General features: G+C 39.7%; 1 protein-coding gene across 4 annotated transcripts in view; it reads right to left on the bottom strand.

Moving 5' to 3' along the window:
* Window positions 1–23,347, bottom strand: part of dcc (DCC netrin 1 receptor) — a 298,212-nt gene that overhangs the window by 3,808 nt on the left and 271,057 nt on the right. For all 4 annotated transcript variants that reach the window (XM_044173877.1, XM_044173878.1, XM_044173879.1 and 1 more), the window contains one exon: window positions 9,317–9,465. In XM_044173877.1, the coding sequence (XP_044029812.1) occupies window positions 9,317–9,465 (149 nt within the window). The remainder of the gene's footprint in view (window positions 1–9,316; window positions 9,466–23,347) is intronic.

Here is a 23,347-nt window from a genome sequence, read left to right as displayed (position 1 = left end):
CAGACCAGGCAGAGTTATGTTGGATCAGCTTTCGACCGCTTTCTGCCTCGAGACAACTTAACTCCCCCTCCAGTCATATATAGATTTTTTATATGGGCAGCAGAATGTAGAATGTAGTAATAGTTAACAAACATCCTAAATCCACCAGCAGCAGCTAGTTTACCTTTATCTTTAACTAACAACTAACAGACAGTAAGGTGATAATTTCACAGTCAAAACATATTAAATTAATAATCCTTTTAAAGATTTAAAGCAATTTAAAATACATTTCTACAATACAGCATTTCAGATACTTCGTGTTTATGATATCTTCTTCTTCTGCGTTATTATTTGAGTGATTTCTTTTGTACCTGTACCTGACTCTTTTTATTCATCCACCACTTTGGTTCAGACGGAAATATCTCAACAACTTTTGGATGGATTGCCATCAAATTTGATACAGATATACATGCTCCCCACAGGATAAATTGGAGTAACTTTGCTTGGTCATCTGACTCATCAGTTCAAAATGTCTATTTGTCCAATCCTGTTTTGTGACCTTTATATATATTTATATTATACCTGCAAAGGTAAAGAGGGAGGCACAATGCAAATACCACCTAGAATTTTTTAAAATAGTAGAAATGTTATTAAATTCATAATAGGAATGACAGCTATAGGAAAAATAATGTCAGTATTAGTAACAGAGCCAATAACAACAACTGTAGTAGCAGTTGTCGAGCAGGAACACAGTGGCAGCAAGTGGCCCAAAACCACAGAACCGGTCTCTGCAGCTCCGGAGGCAGAAATACCTGCTGAAAGCGACTAGAAGGAGAGAGGAGAGAAACGAGAAAGCACAGAAGTACGGGAGAGAGAAGATGTTGAGTTAGTAACATGCAGTGATGGGATAAAAATGCATACAGATGGAAAGGGAGAGAAGAAAGAGGCACATCATAAGAAGTCTCCCAGCAGTCTAGGCCTATAGCAGCATAAGTAAGGGATGGTTCAGGGCTCACCCAAGCCAGCCCTAACTATAAGCTTTATCAAAGAGGAAAGTCTTAAGCCTAAATGTGGAGATGGTGTCTGCCACCCGAACCCAAACTAGGACCTGATTCCACAGGAGAGGAGCTTGATAACTGAAGGCTCTGGCTCTCATTCTATTTTTGGAGACTCTAGGAACCACAAGTAACCCTGCATTCTGGAGTGCAGTTTTCTAGTTGGGTAATAAGGTATTATGAGATCTTTAAGATACAATGGTGCCTGACCATTAAGAGCTTTGTAGGTGAGGAGAAGGATTTTAAATTCTATTCTGGATTTTACAGGAAGCAAGTGCAGAGAAGCTAATATTGGAGAAATATGATCTCTTTTCCTAGTTCTTGTCAGTACACGTGCCGCAGAATTCTGGATCAACTGGAGAGTCTTAAGGGACTTATTCGGGTAGCCTGATAATAAGGAATTACAATAGTCCAACCTAGAAGTAGCAAATGCTATATCTTTAAGAGTTTAACATCAGAAAATTGCAGGTCATCCAGGTTTTTATGTCCTTAAGGCATGCTTGAAATTTTGCTAACTGGTTAGTTTCATCTGGCTTGATCGATAGATATAATTGGGTATCATCTGCATAACAATGAAAGTTTATGGAGTGTTTCCTAATAATATTGCCTAGAGGAAGCATATATAAGGTGACTAGAATTGGTCCAAGCACAGAACCTTGTGGAACTCACTTGGGCGTGCACGGAGGACTCACCGTTAACATGTACAAACTGAGATTGATCTGATAATGCCAATTGCATGTTCCAGTCTCTGTAATAGGATGTGATGATCAATGGTGTCAAACGCAGCACTGAGATCTAACTAGACAGTACAGAGACAAATCCATTGTCTGAGGCAATTAAAAAGTAATTTGTAATTTTGCTGTCTCTGTGCTATGATGCACTCTAAATCCTGACTGAAAATCCTCAAATAAACTATTGTTATTTAGAAAGTCACACAACTGATTGGCGATTGCTTTCTCAAGAATCTTAGAGAGAAAGGGTAGGTTAGATATAGGTCTACAGTTGGCTAAAACCCCTGGATCAAGAGTGGGCTTTTTAAGAAGAGGTTTATTTACAGCTACTTTAAAGGACTATGGTACATAGTCTGTTAATAAAGACAGAGTAATCATATCCAGTAAAGAAGCGCTAACTAAGGGTAAAACGTCTTTAAGCAGCCTAGTTGGAATGGGGTCTAAACGACAGGTTGATGGCTTAGATGAATTAATCGTCGAAGTTGAAGAAGGTCGATAGGAGAAAACCAGTCAAAATATATATCAGGTTTTACAGTTGTTTCTAAGGTTCCTGTTTCTAAAGATAAGTCGGTACCATTTGAAGGCAGGACTTGATGAATTTTTTTTCTAATAGTTAAAAATGTTTCAATTTTTATTGAAGAAATTCATGAAGTCGTTACTACTGAGGGCTATAGGAATACATGGTTCAATAGAGCTATGATTCTCTATCAGCCTGGCTACAGTGCTGAAAAGAAACCTGGGGTTGTTTTTATTTTCTTCTATTAATGATGAGTAGTAAGCTGCTCTGGCATTACGGAGGGCTTTCCTGTATGTTTTAAGACTATGACTATTTTGCCAGACTAAACGAGATTGCTCCAGGTTGTTGGAACGCCATTTCCTTTCAAGTTTTCGTGATGTTTGCTTTAATTTGTGGGTTTGGGGGTTATACCATGGAGCTAACCTTCTTTGTTTTATTATCTTCTTTTTTAGAGGAGCGATAGAAAAAGAGTGTCATTCGCAGCAATATCAACTAGATGGTCAATTTGGGAGGGGCTGCGATTTGCATAGGAGTCCTCTGTTTTATTGGCCATATTGAGACATAACATTGAATTAAATGCAGATGGGCTCGCTTCCCTGAATCTAGCCACAGCGATATCAGATAGACATCTAGAGTAAGTTTTTGCCCAATGGCGTGTAGTCCAATAATAGCAGTTCAAAAGTTATTAAATAATGGTCCGATAAAGAAGGATTCTGTGGAAAGACTATTAAATGTTCAATTTCAATGCCATATATGATATTTCACTTAGTAATGCTCTTCTACAATACTCTTGTTGTACTATTTTGTCCTCTATGAGCTTTGGCAGTAATGTCATTCAATCTACGATGGTACCGTTTATCTGGTGGCCAGCGTATCTTTCTTTAAATACAATTCACAATCTTGCTTATTACAGATTTTTGTTGAAATTAACATTTAAATAATGGACTGTATAAAGTCTTTGAAAATGTCTTTTCTTCTCTGGTTTCTGTGTTTAGATTTAAACTCTCCAATGTGGCATTTCAAAAGGTGACATAAATCTCTCGTTATAAGACATAAATAACTGTGGACATTCACATTATAGGAAGAAAAAGGACAAACAGCACCTGTACGGTTTCCTTTATCTGTGTAATACACACAGAATGTGACCGTTTGACCTTCTACTTTCACACTGAATGAGACCATGAAAGCTCATCTAGAAGCCCCACACTGCCAGGTATTTCTCACTTTCCACAGACAAAAAGACTTCTATAAAAATCATAACAGTGTACAAAACCCCCCACAAAAACCCAGTGACCTCCTGATCTCATTTGTTGACCCATAACAGCACAGTTGAACTGAGTCAGTAAACGCTTCATCAGTGGGATAAAACGGCTGTCGATGCTCCGTGTTTCTCTCTGATATCCTGTTATCTCTGTCGGCCTGCTGACCTGGATACATGCTCGTCTATAATCTGTCAGAGATCATCCCAACATAGCAGAGTGAGAAGAGCACATTTAAACTCTGTTTCACACTGACACAGATAAATCTGAAAACAGTGTTTACGTCTCAATGTCTCAAGGTTTCTGCCCACATATTACAAATGCTTTCTTAAAGTTCACCACTGAACTTAAACTGTTAAATCTCTTCTACTACTGAGAGATCAGGGAGACTTGGAGGAGACAGAGAGTTGGACACAGACATGGTCTTATTGGAATATACAGGGGTTGGTCAACAGGCTTTCTGCTGCAATAAGCGAGGGCTCAAAATACAGAATAACTTGTTGGAAACCTGGTTCTGAATGAGAACTTGTTCTAAATGTATGATTACCTGGAGTCAGTTGCACCAGCTCTTCGTAAGTTAGCCTAGTTATAACAGAAGTGTTTACTAAGGGGAAATTTATGCATCACTACAATAAAACAAGTTGCACCACACAAACTCATTCTCACGTAGAGATTAGTTGTTGCTAGATATTTACACCCTATAACTGCCAGGTGTAAATGCTGTGTATCTAACTGAACTAGCTAACTTACAAAGCTAATGGTAGCTAATATCTGACCTGTTTAGAGTCGATTAAAGAGTAAAGGAGGTAATATGAAATATGGTTGAAATAACTGCTACTTGATCAATATGCTGTTTAATAATGGTGTAGATTGTGTTCATTTCACAAAATGAACACAATATGCCTGCAAACATTACAAAACATTATGTTAAAAACGTCAGGTTAGGTTAGCATAATTATACTGTATATTTTCCGCTCATTCTAAACTGCATAATTACTACTAACTCTGAAACACATATTTCTCCTTTAAACTAGCTCACAGTCATTAAAAACTTAGGAAAGCCTTTTCACACAAACTTAGTAATGAATTTACAAAAGGCTGGTGCAACCAAGTCCTGGTGTGTTTTAAGACTGATTCTTCTATCTTCTATAAAAAAACTAGGGAGTGAGATTAGCACGGAGAAAAAATATTTTTTTATGTTATACAGTTGAAAACAAATGCTAACTGCATGTAACTGTTTAACCTATTAGCCATGTATATATCATAAATATGAAGATTTGTCAAATTCTTGTGGATTTTAACGGAGACACCAATCGATCTGGCAAATGACTGGGAAAAAGGGGCTGGTATATATACTAGTTGGCTGATTGGGGAAAAGGAGGGGCAGGTGTGTTGGCAGGTGAAGATCAGGTGACAGGGAAAGGCGGGAAAATTTGAAGGCATCTCGTGGACAGGTTGTGAGTGGCTGGACGGAAAGTTCCTGGAGGAAGTGAGGAGTGGCTGAAAGGAGGGACAGTGGAGCAAAATGAGCAACATAAAGAAATCCAACTGAAGCAGCACTCATGTCATTATTAGCAAACCTGTTAAATGACAGGTACAAAAAAAAGTAAATGTTCTGATTTCAGTCCGCAGCAGGAAATGTTGATTCTGCATTATGAAATATATCCAATGCCTCATTGTAATGAATGAGAGCTACTTACTAATACTACTACTACTACTACCAAGTATAATAATAATAATAATAATAATAATAATAAACAGCAAATAGATCAGATTAAAGCATCGGGACACTTTCAAAGTGCTAACTCAATGAGTTCATAATAACTAATGTGCTCAGTGACCTTCCCCACTGTCAGAAAGTCTGAGCTTTTCAGACAGAAACTGAGTGAAAGAATCGAGAGCCTGAGGACGTCGACGGTGTTTGGGGCTAAAGGTCAGCTGATGTAGTTTGTACGTGTGTGAACCTCTGACCTGCTGTTCAGATCAGACTGAGGCCAGGAGCAAACACACACACAAAGGAGACAGAGAGAGAGGTGGGAGTTCAGAGGGCACTTCATCCTCCATTCTTATGTATCAAAACAAATACAGAGCATAAAACAAGTGTTTCAAACCAGAAGTTTGGTTCAGAAGTTTCCAGACTACAGAAATAAGCAGCATATATATATAAATATTATGCTATTCTATATTTTTCGTACTGTCATCAAATCCCATGTGCAGACCCAAACCCCCCCCTGAATGTGTCTGCTAACAGGTGTTGTGTGTGTGTGTGTGTGTGTGTGTGTCGCAGCCTGGTGGATCTCCTTCCTCTGAGCCACAGAGCTCCATGTTCCTCCATCACCATGAACACACACACTGTAGTTTATTCTGACTCAGTCCCACACACACCGTCCTGCTGCCCCAAACACTCACTACAGCACCACATGTGGATTCATCCGCCGCTGGAAATAGTCCCCAACAGATGCTCTGTTTCCTCCTGTTGGTTTGATAAAAGCTACAGCGAGCAGCTGCTTGAGGAAACTACTATATATTTGTTTTTTAAGGATTTACGTCTTAAGCAGGAACCGATGGGCTTGAGTGCCACAGACAGGGTTAGAGAAGTCTGAAATACTATCCATATCATCCTCTTCTACTGTGCTGCTTTAAAATATGTCACTGGTGTAACAACATAATAAAAGCACCATTCTGTTGTACTTACATTATTCACTTACATTGTGTCGCAGTCCATTAACTAGCTGTGTGTGTGTGTGTGTGTGTGTGCGTGTGTGTGATAGGCCAGGGGGCTGATGGGAAAAGACTAGATCAATTACAGAGATAGAACAGCAGATGAAGAGAAAGACCTGCTGACCTTTAACACCCCTCCTCTCCTCTCTACCATCCTTCCTTCTCATTTTCTCCACTCCTCCTTATCAGTTGTATTGCTCCTCTCTGATTGTCTTTGTCTCACCTCCTCTCATCTTCATCTGTATCTCTCTCCTTCCCTCTTTCTTTCCTCTCCTCTGCCCTCCAATCTTCTTCTCTTCTTTTCTCTCTCCTGTCCTTGCCTCCTCCTCCTTGTCTGTTCCTCGCAAAACATCCCTCTCCTCCCGTTGTCATGGCTACCCTCTCCTCCTGCCCTCCTCCCTTCCACATCTTCTCTTCTGTTTTTGTCTCATCTCTTTCCTCCTGCTCTTTCTCTCCATCCTTCTTCCTCCTGAAGCATCCCTCCCTCTCTTCTCATTGCTACGGTGTCACATCCTGCTCCTCTACCCTTTCCTTCCTTACACCTCTCCTCCCCTTGAGTCTCATTTTCTCTCCTCTCCTCTCCTCCTCTCTCGTCTCCTCTCTTTGCGTTGCTGTGGTGATTCCTCCTCCTGTCCAGCTGTCATTGAGTCACATATGAATATTTAACAAGTCCCAACGTCCAGTGTCCCTCCACATCACCTTCTGTCATTTATCTCTCTGCCTCCCCCTCCCTCTCTCCTCTCAATTAGCCTCTCCATCTACCCCCATCTCACTTCCCATTCTCCCGCTTCATCCCTCCATCTACCAATTATCCTCCCTCATCTCCTCCCCTCTCCTCCTTTTTTCTTTTCCCCATTTTCAGTCTGCACATCTTCTTCCTCACCCTTTCCTGTTTTTTTTTCCTCACCTCCTTTTCCTCTTATGTTTTCCTTCCTCCTGACTCATCTTTGTCTCTCCTCCTCCTATCTCCTGCCTTCTTGTCCTCCTTTCTGTCCATCCTCTCTTTCTTGTACACCATCTCCTTCCTCCATTCCTCTTCCTCTCCTCTGTCCTCTCTGTTTCCATTTCTCCTCCCCCTCTTTCCCTCCTTATTATCCTTCCTCTCCTCCTCTTTACGTTTCCTCTTCTTCCCTTTATCCTTTCTCTAGTCTCTTCCTCTATCTCCTTTCCCCTCCTTCTACTCTTCCCTTTTGTTCTTCCTCACCCTCTTGTACATCCCCCTCCCATCTTCTCATTCTCCCTCTTTTTACTGCCCTTATTCCTCTCTCACTGCCTCCTCTCCTTCCTATTCTCTTTCTTCCTTTTCTCTCTCCCCTTTTATTGTCCTTTACACCTCCTCTCCCCTCTTCTCTCTTATTCCTCAATCCCCTCCTCCTTATCTTCTTCTTATCTTATCTTTTCTTCTTCCTTCTCTTCCTCCTCTCTTCCTTTCCTCAGTCTCAGTCACTAATGAACTCTGTTATATTCTACAGCTGAAATGCCACCGGCACACTGAAGGGAAGGAAACAGGTGTGTGTGTGTGTGTGTGTGTGTGTGTGTGGATACCTTCCTCCTACCTCTCTGTCTCTCTCTTCCTCAGACTGTCTGTTCCACCCTCCACCTGCCTTTCTATCTATTTTTCTCTTCTTTTTTTGTATTTTCTGAATCTGTTTCGTATCTTTACTCTTCACTGGACATTTAAGGACAATTTTACTATGACTCTTGTTACTAAATCTGACACCTGACACCATTTCAATTTAGAGACGAGACCTATGAATTGGCCAGGCTGATTTACTGCAAATTTCAGTACAGAAATACCAAAGTCATTTAGAAACAGAGTCTCCATTTCCATGTTCACTAGAGAGCACTGACGGGTTTACTGTATAATGTCCCACTATCTTGATCACAATTTTTGATTAGATGCCTGAAATAGTTAAGACTTTCCTCTTTGATAAAGCTTATAGTTAGGGCTGGCTTGGGTGAGTCCTGAACCATCCCTTAGTTATGCTGCTATAGGTCTAGACTGCCGGGAGACTTCCCATGATGCACCTCTCTCCTCTCTCCTTCTCTCCCTCTCCATCTGTATGCATTTTTATCCCATTACTGCATGTTACCAACTCAACATCTTCTCTCTCCCGTAGTTCTGTGCTTTCTTGTTTCTCTCCTCTCTCCTTCTGTCACTTTCAGCAGGTATTTCTGCCTCCGGAGCTGCAGAGTCTGGATCTGTGGTTGTGGGCCACCTGCTGCCCCCGTGTTCCTGCTCCACAACTGCTACTACAGTTGTTGCTATTGGCTCTGTTACTAATACTGACATAATTATTCCTATAGCTTTCATTACTATTATTATTAATTTATTAATATTAACAATACAATTACATGATTACTATTTTAAAAATTCTAGGTGGTATTTGCATTGTATTTGCATTAAGAGGCAGAAACCTTGGACAGAACCAGACTCAATGGTGGGCGGCCATCCACCGCTGCCGTGTTAGGTTTTGAGAGAGAAAGAGAGAGAGAGACAGAGAAAGAAAGACAGAGAGAGTTTTAGAGAGAGAGAGGTTTTGAGAGAGAGAGAGAGAGAGAGAAGGGGCGTGGGGGAGAGGGAAGCACAATACAAATATCACCTAGAATTTTTTTAAATAGTAATTATGTAAAAAAAAAACAACCCCACATACATACATGGTACAGAGAGAGAGAGAGAGAGAGAGAGAGAGAGAGAGAGAGAGAGAGAGAGAAAGAAAGAGAGAGAGAGAGAGGTGGGGTTACAGTGGGAAGAAAAAAAAATCTGAATCAGTCAAGCTACAACTGTTACATATAATAGATTTTACTAATTAGATGATGTATGCAGTTATGTAAAAGAATATTAGGCATCCTCTACTTTTTGAATCCAAGCTTTGGCAAGTTATACATTGTTTGCTTCAAGTTGGAAAACTTCTAGAAACTGAAATTTACATTAAGACATATAAGACAGAATCAGTGTCAATGTTTGACATGGACACTTTTGGGTCAGCAATGTACCTGTGGTGTAACTAAATCAACAACACATCCTACAACATTCTCTACATGCAGACTTACGTTGGCAGCTGAATCCTCGGAGGGTTTTGTTCCTCCCTCCTCCGGTAAGTCTGGTGCTGTAGGGACTGAGACAGGCAGCAGAGGGGAGCGAGCTTTACCAGCCTGACCCAGAGAGGCTGTCTTCACCTGGGGTTTCGGAAGGCTCGCACCTGGGCAAGACAGAAAGAGTTCTGGTTTCAAAACATTATATAGACAGTTTAGATCAGAAAATAGTCTGATGCTTATCATTTGACACCTTGCTTTGTTTTTGGTTTTATGGAAGTTCTTTAACCACAGAACTTCTGAGCAAACACAAAACAAACTTGGATTGTAATTAAACTGCAAGTTGAGATTTGAAAGACAAGTTAGCTGAAATTAACTTCAGTCAGCCGAAACAGAACGGTAAAGATAAATTATTGATGTTAATGATGGTTTTAGAGACAGGGTGGCAAATGTAATCTATGATTTTTGAAACCAAATTGATAATCTCAGAGACAGAACGTGGGAGTGTAATCAGTGATTTTAGAGACAGAACTGCGAACGTTATCGATGATTTCAGAGGCCAAATGGCAAATGTCATAATTTTTTTTTAGAGACAGAACGTGTGGGCGTAATTAATCATTTCAGAGACAGAACAGTAAGCATCATCTATAATTTCAGAGAATGAATGGTGAGCATAATCGATGATTTTAGAGACTGCATGGTGAGCGTAATCAATGATTTTAGAGATTGTGGAGCAAGCACAATAAAGGGTTTTAGTGACAGAATTGAGACTGTAATCGATGATTTCAGAGACCAAATGGTAAGAGTAATCAATGATTTTTCTTTTGGTCACTATCTATATTTTAGTCAGTTTGAAACCCTTGATTTCAAATCTGGTTGCCTGGGGCAACTGGGCCAACTGTTACTATCAAGTCGTCACCTGCCCATAAACTGGGATTATTCATTCTTAGAGCATCAAGTCACTCTTCAGTCACAGTCTGTTAATCTTTATAGAAACACTCTTTTTCAGAGAGCTTTTTAATATTGACGTCAATGTGAGCGCTGAGAGGGACATTTTGATCTGAAACACATAGCTGCTATTGATTTATCTAGATGACAAGTTCACATGCAACTAAGTGAACCACTGAACAGGAAACAGATAAGAGACCTGAGTCATTGAGTCAGCTGTCTGACCAAACATCCATTAATCTATCCATACATTTGTCAAAATGTCCATCATTCTATTCATCCATTCACTTAATAACTTGTACAAAAATGCAAATGAGAAAAAGGACAGATAAGCAAACAAACAAGAAAACAAATTGACCAGACACAAAAGAGAACAAACATCCTAGCAAAAGAATGAAAACAAATGAATGAACAAGAAAATTAATCAATAAATACATTCGACTGCTTTCTCTCCAAGATACAAAAAACATTCAGAAAGTCAAATTGAAGAATGGCTCTTTACAAGGTGAGAAAGAAAGTGAAAGAAGAGGAAAATAGGAGACAAAAAGAGGGATGTCTTTTTAAATCTCCTCTCTGATTTTCTGATTCCCCTAACAGCCTTCTGATGTCTGAACACCTTGGGCTTCTCCTACCCACAATCCTTCTTTCCCTGCACTGCACTCCTTCACTTCCTGATCAATAAACATCCATTCTCCTCCCTGTGAAACAAAACACCTAGAACAGACTTGATCGCAGCAGATTACACCAAAGAACATGAAGCAGTCAGATTTAAACTTCCTTTAACATCAACAGTCTTCACGGCATAGAACAATGACTTCCAAACAGACCAGACAACTTTATTTTTTTATACAAATAGCCTCAAAGCTATACCCATCCCAGTTCTTGCAAAAAGTGAGGTGTACTCACTAATAGTTACAAGTATAAAATCCATTGTCCACAAACCTAACACATAAGAAACAGTACTTGGGAAGAATTTTACACAAGTTCTCTAAACATAGTGAAAAAATATGTTGTTTGTCATCGCCTTCATTGAAAAAAAATGTTTTCTGATCTGTCACCTCTTTGGCCAAAGTTTGGTTAAGTTTAGGAACAAAAACTCCTTGTCAAAATATCACACTTCACTGACCCATCCATCCAGCAAGACAACCGCCATAGGAGGTCTTGCACTATAAAATCACGTTACTTCCTCTATCGCACCTGACTCAGAAGAATCATAACTCATGCTACACAGCCACTTGTAGTCTTTGTCCGGTAGGTCGTTTAGGCATTTGAACAATCGACTGATGCTGTTATTGTGCTCATGAGGACAGCCTCCTTTACCTGTATGCTAAAGTTTACATTTGAAGACATGGAAGGGACTTCTAAACAGTCAAAAGGGCCCAATTCAATTAAATGTATTTATATAGTGACAGTTCATAACAGAAGTTATGTCATTGCACTTTTCCTATAGAGCAGGTCTAGACCATTCTCTTAATAATATTATTTACAGAGACCCAACAAATCCCACCATGAGCAAGCATTTGGCGACAGTGGCAAGGAACAACTTCCTTTAAGAGGCAGAAACCTTGGACAGAACTAGACTCAATGGTGGGCGGCCATCAAGCTTTGTCTTGTAAACTATCAAACTGGTATAAAGTTTGTGTATGTCTTGGAATTTTCTGTCCTATTTGCATTTGCTATGTTAGGCTTTCACGTGGTCAAAATAGTCAAAATGATCCAATCGTTGACCAAATTTTAACTTTCAAAACTATGTGAATGAATTGGCCAGATAGTCCAAGTAATTAAACTCAGGGACTAAGAGGTCTTTTAGTCCACTCTCCTTTATAGTTCCAACAAATCTTAAGAACAGTTAATATGATTCATAGTGGACTGATGCATCAAAAAGTGAAACGTTTTGTTTAGGATGGAATTTTTGCATGCAACAACACAAGACTGTTACCTCTGAATCACAATCCATATCTCTTTTTTTTTCAGTAATTCAAATATGACTGATGTTGTGCTCATTGATGGGTGGTTCCCTAGTTAAAGAAACAATCAACCAATCAGGCCTTTGTGGCCAGAGCCAGAAAAATGGCGACAGAAAAAACAAATTCCATCCTGAACAAAATGCTTCACTTTTTGATATATCAGTCCTCTATGCATCATATTAACTGTTCTTAAGATTCATCTTGATGTTGGAGAGTTGGAAAAAAGTTTGTGACAACAATAAATACATATATATATATATATATATATATATATATATATATATATATATATATATATATATATAGTTGTCAATTATATATCATATCTTTGTGTTGTTGTATAGATAGGTAATCAAAAACTGAATAATGAAGTGAAAACAAACTTTAATTCAGTCTGACATTGTGTTCATGCTAGCTGTTTTCTGTTAGGGATGGGTCCTAATTTAGTTTTGTCCTAAGAAATCAGTAGCAAGTAAGATTATATATGCCTTGAAGGCATCTATATATGGCTTGATGTTGGAGAGTTGGAGAAATGTTTGTGAGTCACCAAAACAGTTTCTGGGTTCCTGGCAAAGTTCCTGCATTAGAAAAGAACCAACTGACTTCTAAATGGTTCACAATTTGAATTACACAGGGTATAAATAGGCCTGTCACGATAACTACTTTTATTGGATGATATATTGTCCAAGCAATAATTGCGAAAAAACAATATTAATGTCATTTTAAGGGCATTTGCATGGCAGAGAGAGAGAGAGAGAGAGAGAGAGAGAGAAATCTTTAGCCAAATAATCACAAACTCACTACAGGGACATTGTATATTTGAAGTAAAAAAGTTTTTAAAAAATCTACAAAGGCAGGGAGGAGATCAAACAAACTATTTACGATTTACAAGCTATAAGAACACTGTGATCCAGACATCCAGAGAGAAAGAGTGAGAGAGAAGCTCAGACCTGCTGCAAAATAATCAATTGTGTGAAGTTTTGTAGGGCTTTTAAGTTGGCCTTAATGGGTATAACAAGACTGACTCCTCGGACGATGTGCTCGTGCTAAGCTACATCGGCACCAACAGTACCATCCAACAGAGGTTTTTCGAGTTTATTACCAACCGCCGACACCATCGCTACAGCACTTCTGGAGAGGCTGAGCACCATATAATGGACATTGAATAACCAGGTAATGTATCAAGCAGATGCAGTCAAACTCTGACTGGTAAGTCTTATAATGGTAGGGAAAACCCTGCTGTTTATTCTGGCATCATGTTGGCTAAAGTGCTGGTGACATCCTTATGTAAACAAACACGCATGTAAACCCAAAGGGCAATATCGAGGTCAGCAAAAATGATCGAGGTCCATATATCATACTATAAGTCAATAACATAATTATCGTGACAGGCCTAAAGTGTCTAAACTTCCTTTCCCCCCCATCAGTCCACTGGAAAGTCTGTACTTCAGAAAGTGAAATAGGCTCCTTAACAGAGTCCTTCATTTTAAAACCCAATGAAAGAGGAGCTTCTTCATGTAAAAACAAGGATGTAATTAAATCAGATTTTTCTTTTTTACCCACAAACACTGTAAATTGTCTGCTTCGTGGTATCCTGCTGAGAATAAAGGTTTCTTTCGAACTGTTGAATCATCCTCTCTGCTTTGTTGTAAACAGCATGAAAAAAAAGGAAAAAGGCCACTTTAGCGTTTGCGCTGAGAACAATGAAGACAAATTCCAAATACCTCTGTTACAACAATTATTCCCCTACAGAGATAAAGTCCTCATCTACTGTGATTTACCTCATATACTGTATACCCACATGTATGTAATCTAGAGTGATTACTGGTATTCATGAAAATGATTTGATTTCTCCTGGTGATACCTCAAAAGATAAGACATGTTTGTGTTGAATGTTGAACATAGAACATAAACTACCAATCCTGTATACTTCACTTCAATTGATACTCTGAGTTTGAACATGAGGAAAGTTAGACTGCAGCTGTACTGTAGAATATTGCTAATGCGGTAACATAGCATGTTAACATTCTAAATATAGCATGCTAAGATGCTTGAATTTTCATGTTAAGGCCCTGGTCACATCAGTTTTACAAAAGAAAAATGTCTGACAGAAATCTATTAATTTAAGTGGAATCATCATGATGAGTGCAAATCCGGACAGAGCTTTCATGTAGAGTTCAACATTCAGAGAATGGGTAATGTTAGCCAGAGTCCAAAATGAAGGAAGCTATCAAATTAGTTGTGCATCCACTTTTATATAACCCTGCTCTGCTGGCATTTTAACTTCTACACAAAAGAGATGCAGCATGGTCTGCAGTCAGTTGTCAGACAGGAACCCATGATACAAATACTCCCACTTGAGTAAACAGTGTTAATTTATTGTGCGGTTAGAAACCGACCCAGCTAGCATGTTAACGGCAAGTAGCAAGCTTGGCTGGAGGGGTATTGTAGCTGGCTAGTGCTAACATCTTCCCAGCAGTGTTGCAAACTTACTCACTTTCTCATTAGATTTGACTTTTACTTTTTGCCAAAAAGTGCCTAGCGACATTTTTGGGCAGACCTTAATTCCTCTCCCTTGAAGAGAATTGCAAGTATTTCTTCATGTGGCTGTGGCTCTCTGGACTGACTGTGTTCAGTGCATAGACTGTATATAAAGATGGACGACATGACAGCTCCCCAGAAGTGAAGCCAAAACATCTGGGCTATAGGTCATAAACCCTGCCCCCTCCATGTTAGTGGGTGGGACATGGACCAAACTAAAAACTCAAAGCACACATCAAATACATTTTTCCCAAAGATGGTTTCTGTCATTTTAGATAGTTATCACGCTGATGTTTGTTCAAGTGTTCAGTTTTGGTTTCATTCTGGTAAGTTTGGGTCTAATTAGTCATTTGATACTATAAGAAAGGGGTTTCACGTCATGATTGACAGTTGAACTCTGCTTGCGATTGAGTCGGCCAGGTGTATGGGCGGGACCTCGATACCACGGCTCCAACCCCGATCACTACTGTGCAGACTCTGGCTCTAAATGACGTCACCAGCGCAAGATGGCAGCTCCCGTATCCGGATATTTTGGCTTCATTTAGTACAGTGGGAGGAAGTGGAGATGCATCGTCCATCTTTATATGCAGTCGAAGGTTCAGTGAGTGGGAGAATCAACCAATCATCAGCCAGACAGAAACATGAATGAGCTGTGAATGTGCGTACCCACCGGCCAATCACTGACACCTTCTCCTTTGTTTTTATTCTAAATGATTTGAAGTCTTAAAATACACAGAGTTTATATAATTGGGAATATTCCAATTTCTAGGTCCTCTGTATTCATGACATGTCAGTTACACCGTGAGTACAATCATAAAAAGCTTTTGACATTAGAATTAATTTAGATGTATATGGACAATATGATAGCAGCTTGAAGAATAGCAGCTAATGATAAAGCCAGATAGTTTCATTTAAGTTTAGTTTTAGTTAGCATTTTTAACTTAAAAAAATTCTTATATCTATGTAAATAGATATAAGATTATAGTGCGCCAACGGGCATGCTGTCTGTCTGTCTCGTCATCTTACTTTTCCCAACTTTTAGCTTTCCTTTTTCTTCCAAACTTGAGTAACTTGTGTGTAAGTATAATTTAAACTACGATATTTACGAAAATGAGAGTAGAAAGTGTTTTGGGTCTTTTTTTCACCGTGGAACTGCTACTCAGTCAGGGCACCGCTGCAGATCAGGTGTTTGGCCGCATTGTTTACACCAGGGACCAGCTGATTGCGTAGAAGCCGAGCGGCACGGTCAACCGATGACAACCGACAACCGATGTCCCCACTGAGATCTGGAGGAGGACGCACTGAGGGTGCAGAGGTGGAACGAAGCGGTGAGGGAAGAGAGAGGGGTCCAGATAAAAGAGACTTAAGAACAAGAGATTTAAGCCGTGTTGGCCTTCTCTCGTAATGGACAACGTGAGATCGCTGGTGAATAAAATGGACGAGCTAGCAGCGTTAGCCCGGAGTCAGACGGAATTACGTGAGTGTAGTTTGATGTGCTTCTCAGAGACATGGCTACACCAGGACATCCCGGATCATAACATTTCCATCAACGGCTTTCAGACTGTTCGGGCTGACAGGGATCACACCAGGAGCAGTAAGCGGAAAGGCGGCGGTTTGCTGTTCTGGTCAACAACAGATGGTGTAACGCTGGCCATGTTACTATAAAGGGTAGCTGTAGCCCGGACATTGAACTGTTAGCTGTGGGACTCCGGCCATATTATCTGCCACGTGAATTCTCACATGCCATTGTTGTGGCTATTTTCATCCCCCCCTCTGTTAACCCGGCATTGGCATGCAATGCCATTCACACCGCCATAGCACAACTCCAGACTTAACACCCAAGTGCACTCATATTAATCTCGGGTGACTTCAACCATGTCAGTGTTTCAAAAACAATGACTAATTTCACCCAGTATGTGAGTTGTCCTACTAGAGAGGAGAGGACACTGGACACATCCAGGCTGACCTGAAGGTGAAGATCAGGGAGGCCAAGGAGAAGTACAGGAGGAAGCTGGAGTGGTAACTCCAGCAGAACAACATGAGAGAGGTCTGGAGCGGCATGAAGAGCATCACTGGCTTCAGACCGAATGGCAGCAGAGGAGTTGAAGTCAGCTTGGACAGGGCAAACTAACTTAATCTGTTTTTTAACAGATTCGACACACCGGCTCCTGCTCATCCCCCCTCTAACTCAGCTGCTGTCGGCCCTCAGACTCCTCTGAGTCCACTGCTTCCCCCTCCTCCATCTTCCTGGGAGAGTCAAGAGAGATCAATAAAGTATTTCTGATTCTGAAGCGGGGGGTTTAGGTGACATTTCAGCTTGTTGGGAGGATTTATATCTTAACTGTACAGATGTCATTTACATGAAGTGAACCAGACCGCCTTCAGATATTTGCATATTTTGCCCCACGAGTAGTAAGGAACTAAGAATATCGATGTTGTTTCTCCATTTTTCATCTTTCCATTCTGGTGTGGGGAGTATTATGACCTAACAAGGATGCTAGAATGGCTCAAGGCTTTGAGTCTGTATTTACTTGATTTTCAATTCAATTCAATTTATTTATATAGCGCAATTCATAACAGAAGTCATCTCATTGCACTTTTGCTATAGAGCAGGTCTAGACTGTACTTTATATAATATGATACAGTAATACTAACCTTGTATGGCTCTGAATATCTGTATGTCTGTAAATGTGGTGTAGCAATCCCTGCCAGCTTCATTTCAAAATGAAGCAGAACCAAATGTGTTTGTATGACTTCTCAGCATGCTGCTGTCAGACCAACTCCAAACTGAACTGAGCTCCAGATAAAAACATTTTGTGGAAAAACACAATGAGCTGCAGCAGTAGAGAGCTGAAGCAAAGGTTACACATCCACAGTGGAGAAAGCTATAAAAGAGAGTTTCACGGTGCCTGGTTCACCCTCGGGGGGTTTGTCAGAGAGGGATGGGGTGTGGGGAGCGGGGGCTTGTCTGCTCAGAAAGGTGGATATATTTACCAGACAAGCTGGAGTGAAGGTGTGAAACGCCCGCCAGGGGTCACATCAGCAGAGTCTGTCTCTGTTTCTGGGTCAAAGGCAAAGATGGAGAGATTTACAACTATAGGAGGTGAGGATGGAGGGGGCGGGGTTATTGATCCTCAGGACGGTTTGAAGTAAATACAGTTAAAGATGAAAAGTGTCTTTGAGGAGACATTGTGTCTCTGGAGGGAGAGAGCCAACATCTCCGCTTCACACAGGATTTTGCTGTTTCTTTGTCTGCCTTCTTCTTCTTTCTGTCTGTCTGCCTGTCTCTTTGATGTCTACCTGTTTGTGCACCTGTCTACCTGACCAATGAGGTGCTCCCTCATTGGTCAGGAAGACAGGTGCACAGACAGACTGAGTGGTTAGGGTTTAGTGAACTTTTGGAGAGTAGCTCTAAGTACTTTCCAAAATTGTATCTTTAGCTTGTTTGTGCAAAAACTGTGAGAAATATAAATGTTCACAGATGAAAAGTATTTTTCAACTAATTTCTTTGTCAACATTGTTGGGACTCCACAGATTAATTCATTCATTTGGGTGATATAACTTTTGTTAGGAGACTGCATTCTCTTTTGTCCCACAATCCTGAGAGCCTATGAACGCAGCATTGGCCAGTCTGTCCTGTGACCCGGATGTCACCAGGTCTATAAAAAGGTCAGTGGTCATTTGTTCTGTCTCTCTTTCTCCTGGAATCCTTCACTGTGGCAGACAGCTGTGGCTGTCTCCCTCTTAGTGTGGCATGCTCACCAGCAGACACCCACTGGAACTCTCTCCTCCTGGCTTTACCATGTGATCTGCTCGGAGCAGAAACACGCAGCAGAACCAAGGTTTAGCGCCAATGGCTATTGCACAAATCCTGCCAGCTAAATTCACATGCTAACAGGAGCACGAAGCAAGTTAACGCAGAGCCGTTAACTCTGTAAAGACAACCATAGGCAGAACGTCCGTCTTCCTCCAACCTCTAGAAGCAGACACTGCACAGCAAAAGATGCTTCCACAGCGGAACCACAATTCTTCCCAGTTTGGCTTGTCTACAACAGACTGACCGCCAGCTAACAGCAGCACCAAAGCCACCACTCTTTCCCTCCCACGGATGGGTAACGTAACAACTGGGCATCACATAGAAACAGTGTACTTGGCTAAGCAAAGGACTGTTTGACTTTTGTAAATGTGACATTACTGAAGTGTTTTTCTGAGGTTTTGTTGTGATGTGTTTATCTGTTAGGTTAATTTGGTAGCCACATGCTAAGTTGATGTTAGTTATGTTATGCTCCACAAAGACAGAGTCTTTCCATGCTAACTAACTCCTTTTAACTTTGCACCGTTATCCTAAACAGACCACACACATACACCTCTAGTTTGGCCCTTAAAGACAGCCACACCCAGCGGAGAGTAACTTTAATTTCTCTTCTTTAAGAAGAGTGGTGCCCCCGAGGACTTTATTCATTAAAGTTATTTATAATTATCTTTAATAATTCTAATAGCCATAATTAATGGATGATACCTACACAAGTGGGTGCCCCCCTTTAACCATTGTAAATCCCAACAACATGCTACATGGAATGCATTTTTCCCCTCACTTATTGTAAAAGTATGGAGGCCCATTACCGTCAGGAAAAAATGGGTGAAAAGTTAGGGATGACGAAAATAAATATACTCACCGTAAGTCAAAATTGTGAGATACTAAATCGAAATTTTGGCTTTCAAAGTCAAGATAATGACAATAAATCAAGATTTTGACCTCTTAAATTAAAATAATCTAAAATTTAATTTAAAATTCTGAGAAATTAAGTCATAATGTAGATATTTTAAGTAAACGTTATGAGATAGTAAGTCAATTAGTATCTCAAAATCTTGATTTAGTGAGTTAAAATTTTAATTTTTTATGATTTTAAAAGTTGAAATTTTACTGGCTCACAATTCTGAGGTAGTATTGCATACTTCTGACTTATATCTCATAATTTTAATGTACTGTCTCATAACCTGTACCTCTCATAACTTCGACTCCCTGAGTCAAACCTCATAATCCTGACAGTATCTTTTTTCACTTCCTACCTCACAATTTTGTCTTAGTATCTCATAATTTTGATTTACCATTTGTCATTTTCACTCCTTTTTTTCCTGGTAGAAGTGGATCTCTATGGAATGAAAACTACATTGAACTTTGTGATTTGAATGGTGCAACAATAGTACAAAGTCTGCAAACTGTAGGGTTTCAATACACATTCTGACCACTTCACCGTATTTTTAACATTTTTAAGATTATGTCTGAACAAACTGCAGATTGAAGACCAACTCTTCCCTTCTTTATCTTCCTCCACAGCTCCAACCTTACTTCATGCCGAAAGTTTCAAAGTCTTTTGAAAAATCTTTTTTTCTGTTATCTCCCATCTCACCTTCTTGATGTGGGTATTAACAGGTCATATGATTTTGAGATCAGAGCTTTCAAATGGATTTACCTGCTGCTCTGCTCAACATTCTCGGCACAATGATTATATAATGTGTATGACTGTGTTATCTGACAAGGCTGTTTTATGTTTTGTATTTATATTTTTGGGGGGAGTTAATGTATTTTTTGCTATATATTCAGAGTCCTGGGATGAATCCTAATGATTTTGGTGACCTCCTGACCTCTCCTGTAGTGCCACCCTCAGGACAAACTGGTAAGGCTTTTGTATAGTGTGCGGTAATGAACACTGGAGCCTCTAGAAAATAAGAAAAAGAGAAAGTGTACAATTTGAGAATAAATAAAAAAATGTCTGCCTCTGTCCTACGTGGTTGTCCAAATGCTACCAATAACCATGTCAAAGTATCTTAAAGTTTTTCATTGGTAATAACGTGTGTCCTTATAGGCAAGATGAAGGCGTACACTTTAAAAACATCCATCACAGCTTACTCTGTGTCTGCCTCCAGCTGTGGCTGAAATGTCTTTTCTCAGTATCAGACATTGAGTCAGACAATCCCATTATAGCTTCCAGCATTAAACTGCACATTCAGGCCAATTTAGGTGAGTAACTGCCCACCATCATACTTTACTCTGCAGATAGGCTTTAGAGGTTCGATTTAAAAAGAGAAGAAGGTCTCAGTTAAAAAATTTATATAAAATGAGGGCCGAAGGGGTGGAAGTTTCTGTGGTTGGTGAAGAAGAAAAAACCTCTTTGCTCCTCTGTCCTACCTGTTTAGGTTTAGGCTAGGGATGTGCCTGTATTAAATTTTCATGCCATGATAATTGTGGAAAAAATCTTAACTGTAAACTGTATTATCACAACATTCATCAAGCTTTCCTATAATATTGCTATTAGAGCTTATATATAGCAAAATTACTTCACACCATATTTGCCCTGGATTTTATCAAACTAATGAACCGTATGTAATGCAAAAGCATAAAGTTGGGGGACTTAAATGAGGCAGATTAAAAAAAGAATGGTAAAAATTAAATCAACAGAGAAAAAGATATCCTGATTTTCGGTTCCTAGTATGGATCAAGCTCCAAAAACACACCACTCAATGCAAACTCGATAGCCACTTTATCATACCCCCCTACCTCCTAAATGCTCTAATAATCTTTCAAACCTCACACCTACAGTTGTTAATGTAGACACTCTCTTTTTAAAAATTCTCAAGTCTCAAGTGCAAACCGAAATAACCCTCATGACTTCATCAAGGTATATTTTTCAGACTGGAAAGTTCCCTCGAGAGCCACAGAAAACATTCTGCAACTGCTTTCACAGATTGAGTAGTACTTCTCTTGACATGTAAACTGAACTTCATGTGTAAAATTGGTGGAATGCCCCTTTAACATCAAACACATTTATGTTAAAGGCGCATTCCTTCACACCAGTCACACCATAAACAAAAGTATGGTAGTTGTCAACAGTTAAGTTTCTGAGAAAAGATGGTGCCGTGGATGGCTGCTGTGTTTCGAGCTCCTCCTCAACTTTGTTTTTTTGCTTTATTTATTTTATTTTGTTATTTATTTTTGTCTTTTTCGTAACATGCACACCACCCAAGCAAGCCCTTTCGTACAATACGATAGAGAACAAATTTTGCACATTAGATCGTTAGTAGACAACACTTTTTCACCATGAACAAGAGGATGGCTTTTCAATGGGACACTAAGAACTGTAATGTTATGGTTTTCAAAGAGACTTGGCTCGACCCTTCGATCCCGGTTCTGTATGCATTTTTAAACCATTACTGCATGTTACTAACTCGACATCTTCTTTCTCCCATAGTTTTGTGCTTTCTCGTTTCTCTCCTCTCTCCTTCTGTCGCTTTCAGCAGGTATTTCTGCCTCCGGAGCTGCAGAGTCTGGATCTGTGGTTGTGGGCCACCTTCTGCCCCCGTGTTCCTGCTCGACAACTGCTACTACAGTTGTTGTTATTGGCTCTGTTACTAATACTGACATTATTTTTCCTATAGCTGTCATTCCTATTATTATTACTTTATTAATATTAATATTACCATTACATTATTATATAGTGGTGTGCAAAAGTGTTTGCCCCCTTCCTGATTTCTTATTTTTTTGCATGTTTTTCACACTTAAATGTTTCAGATCATCAAACAAATTTAAATAATAGTCAAAGATAACACAAGTAAACACAAAATGCAGATTTTTAGACTTTGGAGTGGCCTAGTCAAAGTCCTGACCTGAATCCTATTGAGATGCTGTGGCATGACCTTAAAAAGGCAGTTCATGCTTCAACCATAATTCAATTCAATTCAATTTTATTTATATAGCGCCAATTCATAACAGAAGTTCTCATTGCACTTTTCCTATAGAGCAGGTCTAGACCGTACTCTTTATAATATTATTTACAGAGACCCAACAAATCCCACCATAAGCAAGTATTTGGCGACAGTGGCAAGAAAAAACTTCAGAAACCTTGGACAGAACCAGACTCAATGGTGCACTGCCGTGTTAGATTTTGAGAGAGAAAACTGCTCAGCACATCACCAGGACGAAGCTGCCATCCATGGAGGACCTCTACACCCAGTGGTGCTGCCTGCTGCCGTCTGGCAGACAAAGCCGCAGCATCTGGTCCCGCACCAGGCCTAGGGACAGCTTCATCCTGCAGGCCATAAGACTGTTGAACTCTTGAGCTCTCAAGCTCATTAGTCACTTTACTTGCACCACACTGGTACACTTTACCTCATACTTCTTTATTTAATGTTAACCTGTTTACATCTGTGTATATGCATGTATATACATATATATACAGAATTTATATATGTATTACCAGTTTATACCTGTACACATCACAGTATACATATACTTACTACTGTTTACAAGATATTAAACCATCACAGTTATATATAACTGCACAATCTGTCTACATTACAGTTTATTAATTTCATCACTACTGTACACCAGTCTACCTCAGTATTATATTTTAATTTTATTTCTATTTTATATATTTTATTCCTATATTTTAACTTCTGCACTTGTTTTAGATTCTCATTTTCTCATTTTACTGTGTAATTTTCTTTTGTACATTTTGTATGAGCATTGTTGGAGGAGCCTGAGAACAAGAATTTAATTGCCAAAGGCTGCTTAATGTAATTGTTGTGCATATGA

This window comes from Siniperca chuatsi, linkage group LG18 (genome assembly GCF_020085105.1).
Source record: "Siniperca chuatsi isolate FFG_IHB_CAS linkage group LG18, ASM2008510v1, whole genome shotgun sequence".
Classification (NCBI taxonomy): Eukaryota; Metazoa; Chordata; class Actinopteri; order Centrarchiformes; family Sinipercidae; genus Siniperca; species Siniperca chuatsi.
Note: the sequence above shows the minus strand (reverse complement) of the source record. Positions and strands in the feature narration are given on the sequence as shown.